We start from the raw sequence: 14,172 nt of genomic DNA, 5'->3' as shown, positions 1-14,172 counted from the left end.
CAGCGTGAGCAGGGGAGCGTCAGAGAGAGAGGGAGACACAGACTGAAACAGGCTCCAGGCTCTGAGCTGGCAGTCAGCACAGAGCCCGACGTGGGGCTCGAACCCACGGAATCGTGAGATCATGACCTAAGCGAAAGTCGGATGCTTAACTGACTAAGCCACCCAGGCACCCCCCCAACATTGATTTTTTAAAGCCGTTTTAAATCCAGTTGATTTTTTAAAAAAGTTTATTTTTGAGAGAGGGAAAGTGGGGAAGGAGCAGAGAGAGAGGGAGGGACAGAGGGTTCAAAGTGGGCTCCACGCTGACAGCAGAGAGCCCAATGTAGGGCTTGAACCCATAGACCTTGAGACCACGACCTGCTGAAGTTGGATGCCTAACTGAGCCACCCAGGTGCTCCCCAGTTGATTTTCTTTTTAAGTAAGCTCTATGCCCAACCTGGGGCTTGAACTCATAACCCAAGATCAAGAGTCACATGTTCCATCGACTGAGTCAGCTGGGCACCCTTCCTGAATAGATTTTTTGACTACCTGTTTAATTAGTTACTGTGAGGGCTATGGAAACTGTCCCTCTATATAGTGGAATTGACTCTTCCTCTGAATTTTGTCAATTTTTGCTTTATGTATTAGGTATATATTACATATAAGTTATAATTAGGTACATATAAATTATTATGTACATATAAGTTTCAAATTATTATCTTGAAATTGTAACTTTCGTTATTAAGTACACTTCTTTTTATTTTTTTTTTATTTTTTATTTATTTCTAGGAGAGAGAGAGACAGCGTGAGCAGGGGAGGGTCAGAGAGAGAGGGAGACACAGACTCCGAAACAGGCTCCAGGCTCTGAGCTGGCAGTCAGCACAGAGCCCGACGCGGGGCTCGAACCCACAAACCGCGAGATCATGACCCAAGTGAAAGTCAGACGCTTAACCGACTAAGCCACCCAGACGCCCCAAGAAGTACACTTCTTTATGTCTATCTGTTGCCCTGAATTTTACCATCAGACATTAATATAGCTGTCAGACCTTCTGTTACTTTGAAACTTTGCACTGTATACCTTTTCATACATTTACAATTTTATATTTTCAGGATTCTTTAATATGAAATGTGTCTCTTGTATTCATCATAGAGTTGGGGTTTTATTTTTCATCCAGTTTGGCAATCTATGCCTTTTATTCAAAAGATTTAGTCCACTTATATTTAATATTATTTTAGAAATAAAGCCAGCATCTTACTTTTTTCCTTCTACTTGTCCCTGTTTGGTGTCTTTTTTTCTTTCTTGCCTTTTTAAATTTTTTAATTACACTGATGAAACATTTTTATTGTTCCATTTCCCTATCCACAGCTCCCTGATTAGCTTGGTAGTTATGTGTCTTTCACTATTATTTTAACAAATGTCTCAGGAACTAAAATGTACATCACTGATTTATCAAAGTCTGACCAACAGGCAACTGTTGGGTTGTATTTTTAATTATAGTTCAAGAGTTCAAGCTCCATATTGGCTTGCTGCTGTCAGCACAGAGTCTGCTTTGGGTCCTCTGTTCTTCTCTCTCTCTGCCCCTCCCTTGCTTACTCTCTCTCAGAAAAAAAAAAGTATAGAAATAATTTGATAATATACAATATAATATAATATGATATAATACAATACAATACAATATAATATAATATATATAATATCATATTCTAATAAAAGGAATATTAACTTCTGGTAGGCTACTAAAGGCCCTCAAGTTCTATCATCACCTTAATTCAATTTGAGAGATGGGATGATTTGAAGCTGGACCAATGTGGCCTTTTGGGGTTCTACCTCGTGCTCTGAGGTACATCTTTCACCCCTGTGCATCTTTCACAAATGCCACTCAGCTTCTCAGGTACCTTTTCTGGAACATGTGGAAATCCCTAAAAAAAAAGCAGCCCCAAATGCCAGGTTCCCCTTTCTGAGTTTACTTCTTTTCCCAGATCCTGTGTTAATTATTTTTTTTTTAAATTTTTAAAATTTATTTCTGAGAGAGAGAGACAGCGTGAGCAGGGGAGAGTCAGAGAGAGAGGGAGACACAGAATCTGAAGCAGGCTCCAGGCTCTGAGCTGTCGGCACAGAGCCCGATGAAAGGCTCAAACCCACAAACTGTAAGATCATGACCTGAGCCGAAGTCAGAGGCTTAACTGACTGAGCCACCCAGGTGCCCCTATTTATTTCTTTTTGTACATCTAATTTTACGTAGAATTATAGAGACAGGAAAAGACGTGTTTTCAACCGACCATCTTAAACTAGAAGTTTCGGGGTGCCTGGGTGGCTTAGTTGGTTAATCGTCTGACTTTGGCTCAGGTCATGATCTTGCGGTTCGTGAGTTCAAGCCTCGTGTCGGGCTCTGTGCTGACAGCTCAGAGCCTGGAGCTGTCTCAGATTCTATGTCTCCCTCTCTCTCTCTGCCCTACCCCCACTCATGCCCTGCCTCTCTCTCTCAAAAATAAATAATTAAAAAATACATAAACATTAAATTAGATGTTTCAAACTTTAAAATGTTCACACGCTTTGACCCAGGCATTCTACTTTCTAAGGATTTATCTTACATATAGACACAAACAAATGCACAAAACTATACACATAAGGTATTTACTATGGCACTATTTTCATTTTAAAAATCTATTTATTTAAGTAACCTCTACACCCAAAGTGGGGCTTGAAACTCACAATCCTGAGATTAAGAGTCCTGTGCTCCCTTGACTTAGCCAGCCAGGTATACCACTACAGCACTATTTTAGAATAGTGGAAAGATATCTATAAATAAATTATTTAAATTATGTTACGATATGGACATTTAAAAAGACTGAGGTAAGTTAATGTATAATGATAGAATGCAATTTTTGTTAGAAAATAATTTTTAAAACCACATATAAGTATATGCATAGAAGAACTCTATATGCATACGGGGAAGGCACTATAAAAAAACTATTGATTCTGGGTACCTGGCTGGTAGAGCATGTGACTTTTGATCTTGGGCTTGTAAATTCAAACCCCACATTGGGTGAAGAGACCATTTACAAAAATAAAATCTCAGGGCACCTGAGTGGCTCAGTCAGTTAAGCATCCAACTTCGGCTCAGGTCATGATCTCACGGTTCATGGGTTCGAGCCCCACATTGGGCTCTGTGCCAATAGCTCAGAGCCTGGAGTTGCTCCGGATTCAGTGTCTCCCTCTCTCTTTGCCCTTCCCCTGCTCACACTCTGTCTCTTTGTATCTCAAAAATAAATAAACATTAAAAAAAATTCATTTAAATAAAATTTACATTAAAAAAAAGAACCACTGTTTTTGTCATCAGTCTTACGATATTTGAATTTTTACAGAAGGAATTGTTTTCAGTCATAAATAAAACAAAACAAACAACAGAACATATCCAGCCACCTAGATTTCTACAAAGTTCTCCCGTGCCAAGAAGCCACACCGACATCCAATCGGGCCTCCATTCAAAGTAGGGAGCACTAAGTAGGCTGAGGCAAGCCCAGTCTTTGAGGTGGGGAACGCAGACCCGGGGAAAGTCCTGGCTAGTGATATGAAAGTGAAGTGGCTTGATGGTGCCCAAGATGGAGGAGAAGATGCAGTGATCAGAGGAGACGAAGTGGGGAGCCCTGAAAAGGCACAGAGAAAAAAGCACAGCGGTGGAGCCGCTGGAAACCAAGATAAGAACTTAGAGTCCAGCAGGAGCGAAGCAAATACATACATGTTTAGGTTTAGGATGTGTAATGGCAAAACGTTACGGCTAATTTTCTGCCCTCTGTGATAAGCCCGTGTATCTGTCATTACTAATTTCCTATGGTCCCTAGAGGAGGTAAGCGGGGGCCCAGAAGCACATGCGGGTATCTGACTACTGAATAGCAGGACGATCTTAGATTGAAATCCCTTGACATCTTCCATCTTCAGTTTCCAATTCCATAAAATAAAGGTTCAAATTAGAAAGTTCAAAGTCAAGTACAGATAAAAAAAATCCCATCATCCTAAAAGAAGACTGCTCCTTCCAGTGGAGTGTCACTGGTCCGTCTGTTTGGCCGCACAGCAGAGCCGGGCGTGGGCCGCTCTGACCCTCTGGCCCTGCACTCCAGGCTGACGTTGGCAATTAGCTACAGCGACCCCCAGGCCAGTCCCGAGCTCTCCTTCACTTCCAAACTCCCACAAGGCCATGAGCAATCACCTGGATACCACACCTGAGATGAACTCTATTTGTCATCCTATAAATCCATAAGCAAGTCAGGACTTTTGATAGGATTCAAAAATGTTCTTAGTGAATTTTTTTCATTTTTAAAAAATGTTTTATTTACTTTTGAGAGAGAGAGAGAGAGACAGCATGAGTAGGGGAGTGTCAGAGAGACAGGGAGACACAGAATCCAAAGACAGGCTCCAGGCTCTGAGCTGTCAGCACAGCCCGACATGGGGCTCGAACCCACAAACTGCAAGAACATGACCTGAGCTGAAGTCAGACACTTAACCGACTAAGCCACCCAGGCGCCCTGAATTTTTTACATTTTTAAAGAAACTCTGAAAATTCTCTCCTATGGATAAGACTGACTCTCATATTTTTGGACTGACTGGATTTAACAGAATAGGATGTAAACACGGTCAAGATAATCCCAAGATGCCAATTTATACATTTCTTGATTTATTTATTCTGAATCGCTTTTCATAACCTCTATGACCACGACCTCCTTAGGCAGGGGCGCCCGTGCTATGAGTCCACATGCCTGCGACTATCAAAGAACCCAGGAGACTCATTAATCCTGCTCAACCGGACCCTTGGGGGTAAAATGAGGTCCGCGCTAACGCACTACATTTCACTGACAATGTGCTTAGCTGTGTTCAGTACAAGAGGGAAAGACAGCAAACAAGGATTTAAAAATAACTTATCTCACAGTTTTCTTCCATATGATCTTCTTACACTCTCAGATACGGCAGTCCCCACCATTTGAAAATGAGATAACCAAATAAACGAGAAATGTCCTTACCAATTTTTCTGCTTCGGTGTTCATTTCCCTTAATTTTTTGATATGTTCCTTTTTAATCATGAGAATTTTTGATAATTTGGTCTACAAAGAAAAAGAGATGTTTCGGAATAAATAGAGGCATTTAAGAATAATAGACACCAAAATTACCAAATTTTCACTAAGATATTTTAATGTTTCAATATAAATAAATATAGCACAGGCATTTTTATTTTATAAACCTGCTTGGCTGGCAGAAAAATTAAAAAAAAAAAAATCCACTGTAACCAGAACATGTTAAAAGGACTGAGGAGTCAGTCTGAACAAGCTTGCAGTGGCCCAACACAGGGCAATTCGTGGACCAATAAGCAAAAGCCTGCAGTGGACAGACACACAGATATGTTAAAATTTATGAGTTCATACTGATCTTGTTAAAAAAAAAAAAAAAAAAAAAAAAAGAATCATTATTGGAGGATGCTAGGGACCAAACCATTATTTTATAAGCTAGAAGACAAAGAGAAAGAATCACCTGTTTCTCTGTCTCCCTCTCTGAACTATATAAACTAGATCATCAGGTAATCAAATAATAGGTTAGAAAAAGTTTTTCTTTATAAAGCTATTCAGTTAATAAACAAAGAAAGAATAACAGAACGAAAACAGAGCCTTGCTGCGATGCTAGTGAATGACCCCATCTCGGCACTGCAGCCCACTTTCCATAAACATGTAAAACAGCGTGCGTCTCCCATCAGAACACGAAACTACTGGGGTCCCGGGTGGTTCAGTTGGTTGGGCGCCTGACATCGGCTCAGGTTATGATCTTGTGGTTCACGAGTTCATACCCCGCGTCGGTCTCTATGCTGACAGCTCAGAGCCTGGAGCCTGCTTCAGATCCTGGGTCTCCCTCTCCTTCTGCCCCACCCCGGCTCGCATTCTGTATCTCTCTCAAAATAAACAAACATTAAAAAAAAAAGAACACAAAACTACCTACAAAAGTACTCACACAAAATGAACCAGCACAATAAAAACCTCAAATCCAATCAAACTTCTATGTCCAATGGAAATTTCCATGAGATAAAGACAAAAGAACATGCTGAATGATGCCACAAGGATCCAGTCATGAGACCCACCGTGGGAGACTCCACGGACAAATAATCCAGCTTCTTCAACAAGTAAACTACAGGGGAAAAGAGCACTCAGCGGTCTTAAAGTTTATTTTGAGAGAGAGAGCGTGTGCACATGCACATGGAGAAAGGGCAGAGAGAGAGAATCCCAAGCAGGCTCTGTGCTGTCAGCAGAGAGCCCGACACAGGGCTCAAACCCACGAACTGTGACATCGTGACCTGAGCCGATGTTGGACACTTCACTAACTGAGCCACCTGGGTGCTCTGCTTTTTGCTTGCTTGCTTGCTTGCTTTTTTCTTTCTTTCTTTCTTTTTTTTAAACATTTATTTTTATTTTGGGGAGATAGAGCATGTGCAGGGGAGGAGCAGAGAGACAGGGAGACCCAGGATCTGAAGCAGGCTCCAGGCTCTGAGCTGTCAGCACAGAGCCCAAACACACAGACCGTGAGATCCTGACCGGAGCCGAAGTCGGAACCTTAACCGACTGAGCCACCCAGGTGCCCCTCTTTTCTTTTTTTAATTTTTATTATTATATTTTAATGTTGATTTCTGGAAGAGAGTGTGCATCTGTGCGCAGGGGAAGGGCAGAGAGAGGGGGACAGAGGGTCTGAAGTGGATTCTGAGCTGTCAGCACAGAGCCCAACACGGGGTTCAAACTCACAAACCGGGAGATCAAGACCTGAGCTGAAGTTGGATGCTCAACCGAGCCCCCCAGGCACCCCTTTTCTTTTTTTAAAGTCATCTCTATACCCAGCGCAGGAACTCACCACACTGAGGTGAAGAGCTCTAGGCTCTGCCGCCAAAGCCAGGGGGGTGCCCTGTAGTTTTGTTTCTTAAACAAAACAAAAAGAGCCCTCATCTTAGAGATACAAAATAATACACTGACACATTGATATAATGTTTAGTATCTGCTTCTAAATAATGCCAACGGAGAGAGCAGGTGGAAGAGGCCATGAACTAGGACTGGCCAGGAGCTGCTGAGCCGTGCGCTAGGCGGAGGAGGGTACGCGGAGGCGCAGCCCACAGTCCCGTCTGCTCTTACACGCTTTAAACTGTCACGCTTTAAACTGCTCTTATATGCTTTAAACTGTCGCATCTTGGAAGCCTCTGGAAATCGGCCTCCAGGCTGATGTGGGCAGGGGGGCCGGGAAGACATGCCCACGAGTGTTAAGGAAGAGGCTATAACTAGTGACTGTACTCAGAGCTCTAGACAGGCCTCCCTTCTCCTCCAAGTTGTCAGGTCTTCACGGAAATATGTGTGATTCTTCAGAGGTGGAAGCAGTAAAAGATGGCAAGAGTCCCTTTTTGTTTCTATTTCAGCTTTGTGTTGTTTGCTTTTGATAGAAAATCATGACGTTTCCTTTGAATTCTTTTCAAAACTGAGTCCTCTCTGAGAAAGCAGATCAATCTCTTTAGATTCCTCAAAACCCCTAACCCCAGGAAATAAAGTTCCCTCAAGAGGCGCCTGGGGGGCTCAGTAAGTGTCCGACTTCAGCTCAGGTCATGATCTCTCAGTCAGTGAGTTTGAGCCCCGCGTCAGGCCCTGTGCTGACAGCTCAGAGCCTGAAGCCTGCTTTAGACTCTGTGTCTTCTTCTCTTTCTGCTTCTCCCCAGCTCGCACTCTGTGTCTCTCTCAAAAATAAACATTAAACATTTTTTAAGAAAAAGTTCCCTTGAAAAGAAAATTCATTGTGAACTATGAATTATGAAAACTTGCAAAACATTTTTAATATTTGTCGTAAGAAAAAATATTCAGAACAGAAGAAGATAAAAATATATTTACTTCAGGGGTGTCTGGGTGGCTCAGTCCATAGAGGGTACAACCCCCTAATCTCAAGGTCATGAGTTCAAGCCCCATGCTGGGCACAGAGATTACTTAAATGTGTACCTATTTCTAAGCTTAATATTAACAAGAACAACCTCAGTTTCAGAGAACCTTACATAATACAAGAGCCAAATACATAAAGAACTTTCACCTTTTAGATAGCTTAAAATAATACTGAAAGTAGTGTGTTAATGGGTGGTTACATCTAGTTTTTGACGTTTGAAATTAAGCACTAAAACCAAACATCTAAGCATCAATAAAAATATCAATGTTTGAATGAATAGTGGAATAGTACTTAGTTTCTGGCTCCCTCTGCTGGTCTGTCTGTCTGTCGGTCTGTCTCTCTCTCTCTCTCTCTCTCTCTCACACACACACACACTGTCTAAACAGGACATACTAGCTTTGTTTTCACGTTACTATTTAAAAGAGAAAAGTTCTGTAAAAAAGAGGTGTCCTATTTGTGAAGATGACAGTCCTTGGCTCTTTTCATGACTTCAACGTTTTATATGAAAGCATCTTACTACCTTTGGAAGCCGGAAGGCGTAAAGAACTACGTATGCCTGTGAGGATACCTGACAACATATGATGAAGGAAATACTACATGCTATATGTACACACATAAATGACACCATTTTCCCTTAAAATAACATCAATCGCAAGTGGGGACACTGAATATTTTAACAAATTATGTTATAAACACTTTTTTGTACTCTATCCCAAGTCAAAGTGGTCTTTCTTTTCAAAAAAGGAAAAGAAACAAAACAAACATTCTTAGACTCTGATTAAAAGAATTAAAAGTAAATCATTAGATTTATTTAATCTAATTTTCAAAGAAAACCGCTCATGACATCCTTCTGAGGCAGGCTAGTCGGGATGCTGTTCTACAGGAGAATTCTCCACTTGGTGCAGACGAGGCTGACACTTCTCAGTGTCTGATTGCTACTCAGCAAGCTGATGTGTCCGACCACTCTGCTGACAGCAGCAGGACATACCCAGGTCACTAAATCAAAGCCTTCAGGGGCACCCGGGTGGCTCCATCGGTTAAGCGTCTGACTCTTAGTGTCCTAATCTCTTATTGTTTTTTAAGATTTGATTTTTTTTTTTTTAATTTTTTTTTTTTTATGTTTTATTTATTTCTAGGAGCGAGAGAGAGGGACAGCGTGAGCAGGGGAGGGTCAGAGAGAGAGGGAGTCACAGACCGAAATACGCTCCAGGCTCTGAGCTGGCAGTCAGCACAGAGCCCGACGCGGGGCTCGAACCCACGAACCGCGAGATCATGACCTAAGCGAAAGTCGGACGCTTAACCGACTAAGCCACCCAGGCGCCCCAAGATTTGATTTTTAAGTAATCTCTACACCCCACATGGGGCTTGTAACTCACAACCCTGAGATCAAGAGTCAGGCGCCCCTCTTATTCTGGGCTGGCTGGCGGGCTCAGGNGACACAGAATCTGAAACAAGCTCTAGGCTCTGAGCTGGCTGTCAGCATAGAGCCCGACGCGGGGCTTGAACCCACAAACCTGAACCGTGAGAATATGACCTGAGCCAAGTTGGACACCTAGCCGACTGCCCCACCCAGGCACCCCTAAGCATCCAACTCTTGACTTCGGCTCAAGTCATGATCTCTCAGTTCGTGGGATGGAGCACGGTGTTGGGCTCTGGGCTGACAGCACGGAGGCTGCTTGGGATTATCTCCCTCCCTCTCTGCCTCTACCCTGCTCACACACTCTCTCTCAAAATAAATAAATAAACTTAAAAAAAAAAAAAACCTTCATACTTAACAAGTTATGGGCAGGTGACCATTCAGGATGTGACAGAGCACATGCTATATAACATTAGAGTCCCCAAGACAGTGAAATCATAGGAACCAAAGCTAAGAAAAGCTCAACTAAGAAGACTTCGAAGTCTTTTTTGCCTGTTACAACTACTCTTTTCAAGCTTTGTTAGAAATAACAGAGTTCTTTTTTTTTATTATTATTATTATTTTAATGTTTTATTTATTTCTAGGAGAGAGAGAGAGACAGCGTGAGCAGGGGAGGGTCAGAGAGAGAGGGAGTCACAGACTGAAACAGGCTCCAGGCTCCAAGCTGGCAGTCAGCACAGAGCCCGACGCGGGGCTCGAACCCACGAACCGTGAGATCATGACCTAAGTGAAAGTTGGACGCTTAACTGACTAGCCACCCAGGCGCCCCAGAAATAACAGAGTTCTTAAAAACAACACAATGATTAAAAAAAAACTAAAAATATTCGGCCACTGAAAAGTTTTCAGCTTTAATAACACAAAAGACACTGAGTGTTTTCAGAAGCACGCCAAGCTACTCCGAGCAGTTCTTACCACTTGGATCAGGAATTCTACTGGAAATCCGCCTAACGTTTCAGGGTCAGAGCCAGAAATTTTACTTCTCCAAGGTGACTGGCCTAGTAAAGGGTCATTATCCTACAGGAAGAAAAGAGAATCATTTAAGCACAGACTGTTCAAAAGAAAGCATTTTATTTTTAGAGAAAAAGTAATGCCTATTATAATGGGTATGACAGTAAAAAATCTCACAAAAAGGAAAATATTTGCAGAGTCAAAGCAACGATTTCCTTAGCTGATGATTTCCGATAACATACCCGCCTCCTGAAGCTGCCGTCACAGACGTGCGTTTCATGAAAATGCAACTCACACTCACAGTCCCTTACGATGGTGTCACTGACGGACGATGCCGCTTGAGAAACACTCACCGTGATGGGCGACTGGAGAGGAGGGGTGTAGTGTAACCGCGGCGGCGTCATGAAGAACCGGGAAGGCCGCTGTTTTTGTCCAAAGGCAGCGATTGGCATCGTCTCGTGGGGCTCATTACTCTTTGAGAAAAGAGAAAAGTCCACAAGTTTTGAAAAACCTCACCTGCCATTGCGGCTCTATAAACATCACATGGCGAGACACACTGGCCCACAGGCTGGGATTCCTCACAGAGTATTTTATCCCACCAAGGTCACGGGGCTAAACCTGGAGTCCCAGTATGAAAATACTACTTTGCTTATGTGGAAACTAATTTGACAATAAACTATTTTTAAAAAAAAAAAAGAAAGAAAGAAAGAAAATACTACTTTCCTGGGGCGCCCGGTGGCTCAGATCGGCTCAGGTCATGATCCCACACTTGTGAGTTTGAGCCCTGCGTTGGGCTCTGTGCAGACAGCAAGGAGCCTGCTTAAGATACTCTCTCTCTCTCTCTCTCTCTCTCTCTCTCTGCGCCCCTCCCCCACTCGTGCTCTGTCTCTGTCTCAAAAATAAACAAAAACATTTAAAAAAATACACTACTTTGCTATCAAAAGACTGAACTCAAAAGACTGGATTAAGAATAATACCAAAGGATTGAAAGGGAAAACCAAGGATTAATATGAAAGTGTCCTGTGGTCACCCATGCTTGCTGAGGGCCAAAGGATGTCTTCATGTCACCCACTCCCGTTCAAGTTCACCCTTAACTGGCCAGGGAGAAATATGTGGGTAAGCTCATAAAGGAAATCAGAAATTACATTAATGAACCGAAAAGCAAGTCTCTTTTTCTGAAAGGAGAGGTGGAGAGATCGCAGCTGTTAAGGAAAGACAACTGAAGGCGGGTGTGCTGTACTCTAGGCTTAGTCCCTGTTTTCTTTCTCTCCGATTTCTCCTTTCTAAAAGGTGTGTTTGCTAAGGACGTTCTCGTGATAAAGTCATAATTTTTAAAAAATACAAAACAGAAAAGGAAGATTCTTCCCTATTTGCACTAAGGAGACAAAGGAATTTTTATTTTTATTTTTTTAATTTTAGAAAAAGAGAGAATGCACAAGCCAGAGAGGGGGCAGAGGGGAAAGGAGAGAGGGAGGGGGGGAGAGAGAGAGAGAGAGAGACAGAGAGAATAAGAATCCCAAACCGGCTCCATGCTGACGTGTAGCTCGTTGACCCCATGACTGTGAGAGCCTGACCTGAGCCAAAATCAAGAGTCGGACGCTCGACTGACTGAGCCACTCAGGTGCCCTGAATTTTTGTTTTTAATTGTAAGTTCTTAATCCCTAAAAATCACGTGTATAATAAAAATGAAAAAAGGGAGTTTAAAAGTGAATAATTCCCATAATGCTTAAAGGAAAACAATTGTTATAAAAAGTTAATTGTTCACTTTTTAAAAACTTTATTGGATTGTAGAGTCACCTTAGTTCTTACAATTAAGTTGACCAAGGAGAAAGGCGTCGAGCTCTCGGGACACTGCTGAATGAGGCACAGTCAGTGCAAGGACTGGGTCAGGGATCCACAAGATGTGGATCTGGTCTCAGCCCGGCTGGAAACCCGCTCGAGGCCGTGAATAAATCACCGCCCGTGCTTCTGTCTTACTTTGATGGTGCGGAGAGTGGGGGTAATTAACACCCACCCTGCACAACCCTGAGGCTAAAACAGGAGAACACATGTTCGAGTGCAAGATGTTACTTCACGCGGGGCGCCCGGGTGGCTCAGTCGGTTAAGCGTCCGACTTTCGCTTGGGTCATGATCTCGCGGTTCGTGGGTTCGAGCCCCGCGTCGGGCTCTGTGCTGACAGCTCAGAGCCTGCAGCCTGTTTCGGATTCTGTGTCTCCCTCTCTCTCTGACCCTCCCCTGCTCACGCTGTCTCTCTCTCTCCTAGAAATAAATAAAAATATTAAAAAAAAAAAAAAAGATGTTACTTCACGCTTTTCAAATCACTTTGCGGGAGGAGGGGCCGTTGACAAAGCAGCGGGTGGCGGTGTTCCGTGGCTGGAGCGCTCGGTGACAGCTTGGGGGGGAAGGCACCACGGGAGGGCGCTGGTGCCTGGGACACGGAGAACGATACTGTTCTGCTCCGGGGCCACAGCCGCCTCTGTAACTCGAAATCTTGAGTCTCTCACAACACACAGTCAGTGGGAAAATTGCACAGGGCGTGCTTAATGGGCCGGAGCGTACGTGTATCACGCAATACTCACCAGGACCTCGTAGTCGGGGACTGTGTGGGTCCCAAGTCCCGCCCTATCAAAAGTGACTCGATAAGTGGCATTGAAAGTATCCACGGCATCAATCTGTCCAGTGAAGAGACCGTCGTGAACACCGCGCAATCGTGCTGGGAAAAGAAGCGGAAAGGCGTTAAGGTGTTTGGAAGATAAACAAACTGTCAAATATAAAACTGCTCTATGTGATTTAAGATGCAGGAAGTACAGGCGGGGCGCCTGGGGGGCTCACTCGGTTAAGCGTCTGACTTTGGCTCAGGTCATGATCTTGTGGTTCATGAGTTCCAGCCCCACGTTGGGCTCTGTGCTGACAGCTCAGAGCCTGGAGCTGCTTCAGATTCTGTGTCTCCCTCTCTGCCCCTCCCCTGCTCCCGCTCTATTTCTGTCTCTCAAAAATAAATAAACATTAAAAAAAGTAAATGTAGGAAGTACAGTATTATTGTCTATTATAGTTTCAAACAAAACATGCACTTTATTTTAGGTTTAGAGAAAACAACAAAAACGGTTTAAAAAGCACCTATAAATGATGATTGCTAATTTGATATATGAACGAGATGATATATCTACCAGGGAAAAATATTTTTATTTACAAATTTAAGTTTTATGTATGTAAGTAATCTCTACCTCTAACGTGGGGCTCAAACTCACAACCCCAAGACCAAGAGTCACAGGCTCTACCGACTGGGCCCGCCGGGTGGCCCTGCCAGGGAGAATTACTTTTCAGCCTTGCTTTGAACCCCAAATAATGAACAAGTGAAGAGAGGAGCACGGGTTACGGTGCACGAGTGAAACGCGGGGACCCGCTGGCCTGGAAGCAAACAGGAGGCGCCACCGAGAGAGGGCGGACGCGCCAGGCCTGGGCCCGCTGGCCACAGCAAGGCCTACCTGCAAGGCTGGCGTCCGGGGACGCGAGTGCCCAGCGTGTCCCCCTGTTCCCACACTGAAGGACAGTGTGCCGCACCGACGCGGTGCGCAATGTGGCTGATGCGGCGCCCCTGCTTTCCGCAGGGAGCCCGTGGTTCCGGAACGTGCTGTGGAGCCGCCCCTAGGTGGGCAGCCCCCAGGGATTAATGAGTCTCCCCATCTCTTTCTTTTTATTAATGTCTACTTATTTAATTATTTTGAGAGAGAGAGAGAGAGAGAGAGAGAGAGAGAGAGAGAGAGAGAGAGAATCCCAAGCAGGCTCCACACTGTCAGCACAGAGCCCGGCGTGGAGCTCGAACTCATGAGCTGTGAGATCACGACCTGAGCTGAAGTCGGATGCGTAACCAACTGAGCCTCCCAGG

At 43.8% G+C, this 14,172-nt stretch overlaps 1 protein-coding gene across 3 annotated transcripts in view; it reads right to left on the bottom strand.

The window, feature by feature from the left end:
• LIN9 (lin-9 DREAM MuvB core complex component) overlaps window positions 1–14,172 on the bottom strand; it is a 49,701-nt gene that overhangs the window by 8,948 nt on the left and 26,581 nt on the right. For 2 of the 3 annotated variants that reach the window (XM_077779899.1, XM_077779900.1), the window contains 4 exons: window positions 12,866–12,999; window positions 10,640–10,759; window positions 10,251–10,352; window positions 4,996–5,076 (listed from right to left, as the gene is read on the bottom strand). In XM_077779899.1, coding sequence (XP_077636025.1) covers window positions 4,996–5,076; window positions 10,251–10,352; window positions 10,640–10,759; window positions 12,866–12,999 — 437 coding nt within the window. The remainder of the gene's footprint in view (window positions 1–4,995; window positions 5,077–10,250; window positions 10,353–10,639; window positions 10,760–12,865; window positions 13,000–14,172) is intronic. The other variant, XM_077779901.1, reaches the window with a different exon arrangement.

Source organism: Crocuta crocuta, unplaced genomic scaffold (genome assembly GCF_008692635.1).
Source record: "Crocuta crocuta isolate KB4526 unplaced genomic scaffold, BGI_CrCroc_1.0 scaffold322, whole genome shotgun sequence".
Lineage (NCBI taxonomy): Eukaryota > Metazoa > Chordata > Mammalia > Carnivora > Hyaenidae > Crocuta > Crocuta crocuta.
Note: the sequence above shows the minus strand (reverse complement) of the source record. Positions and strands in the feature narration are given on the sequence as shown.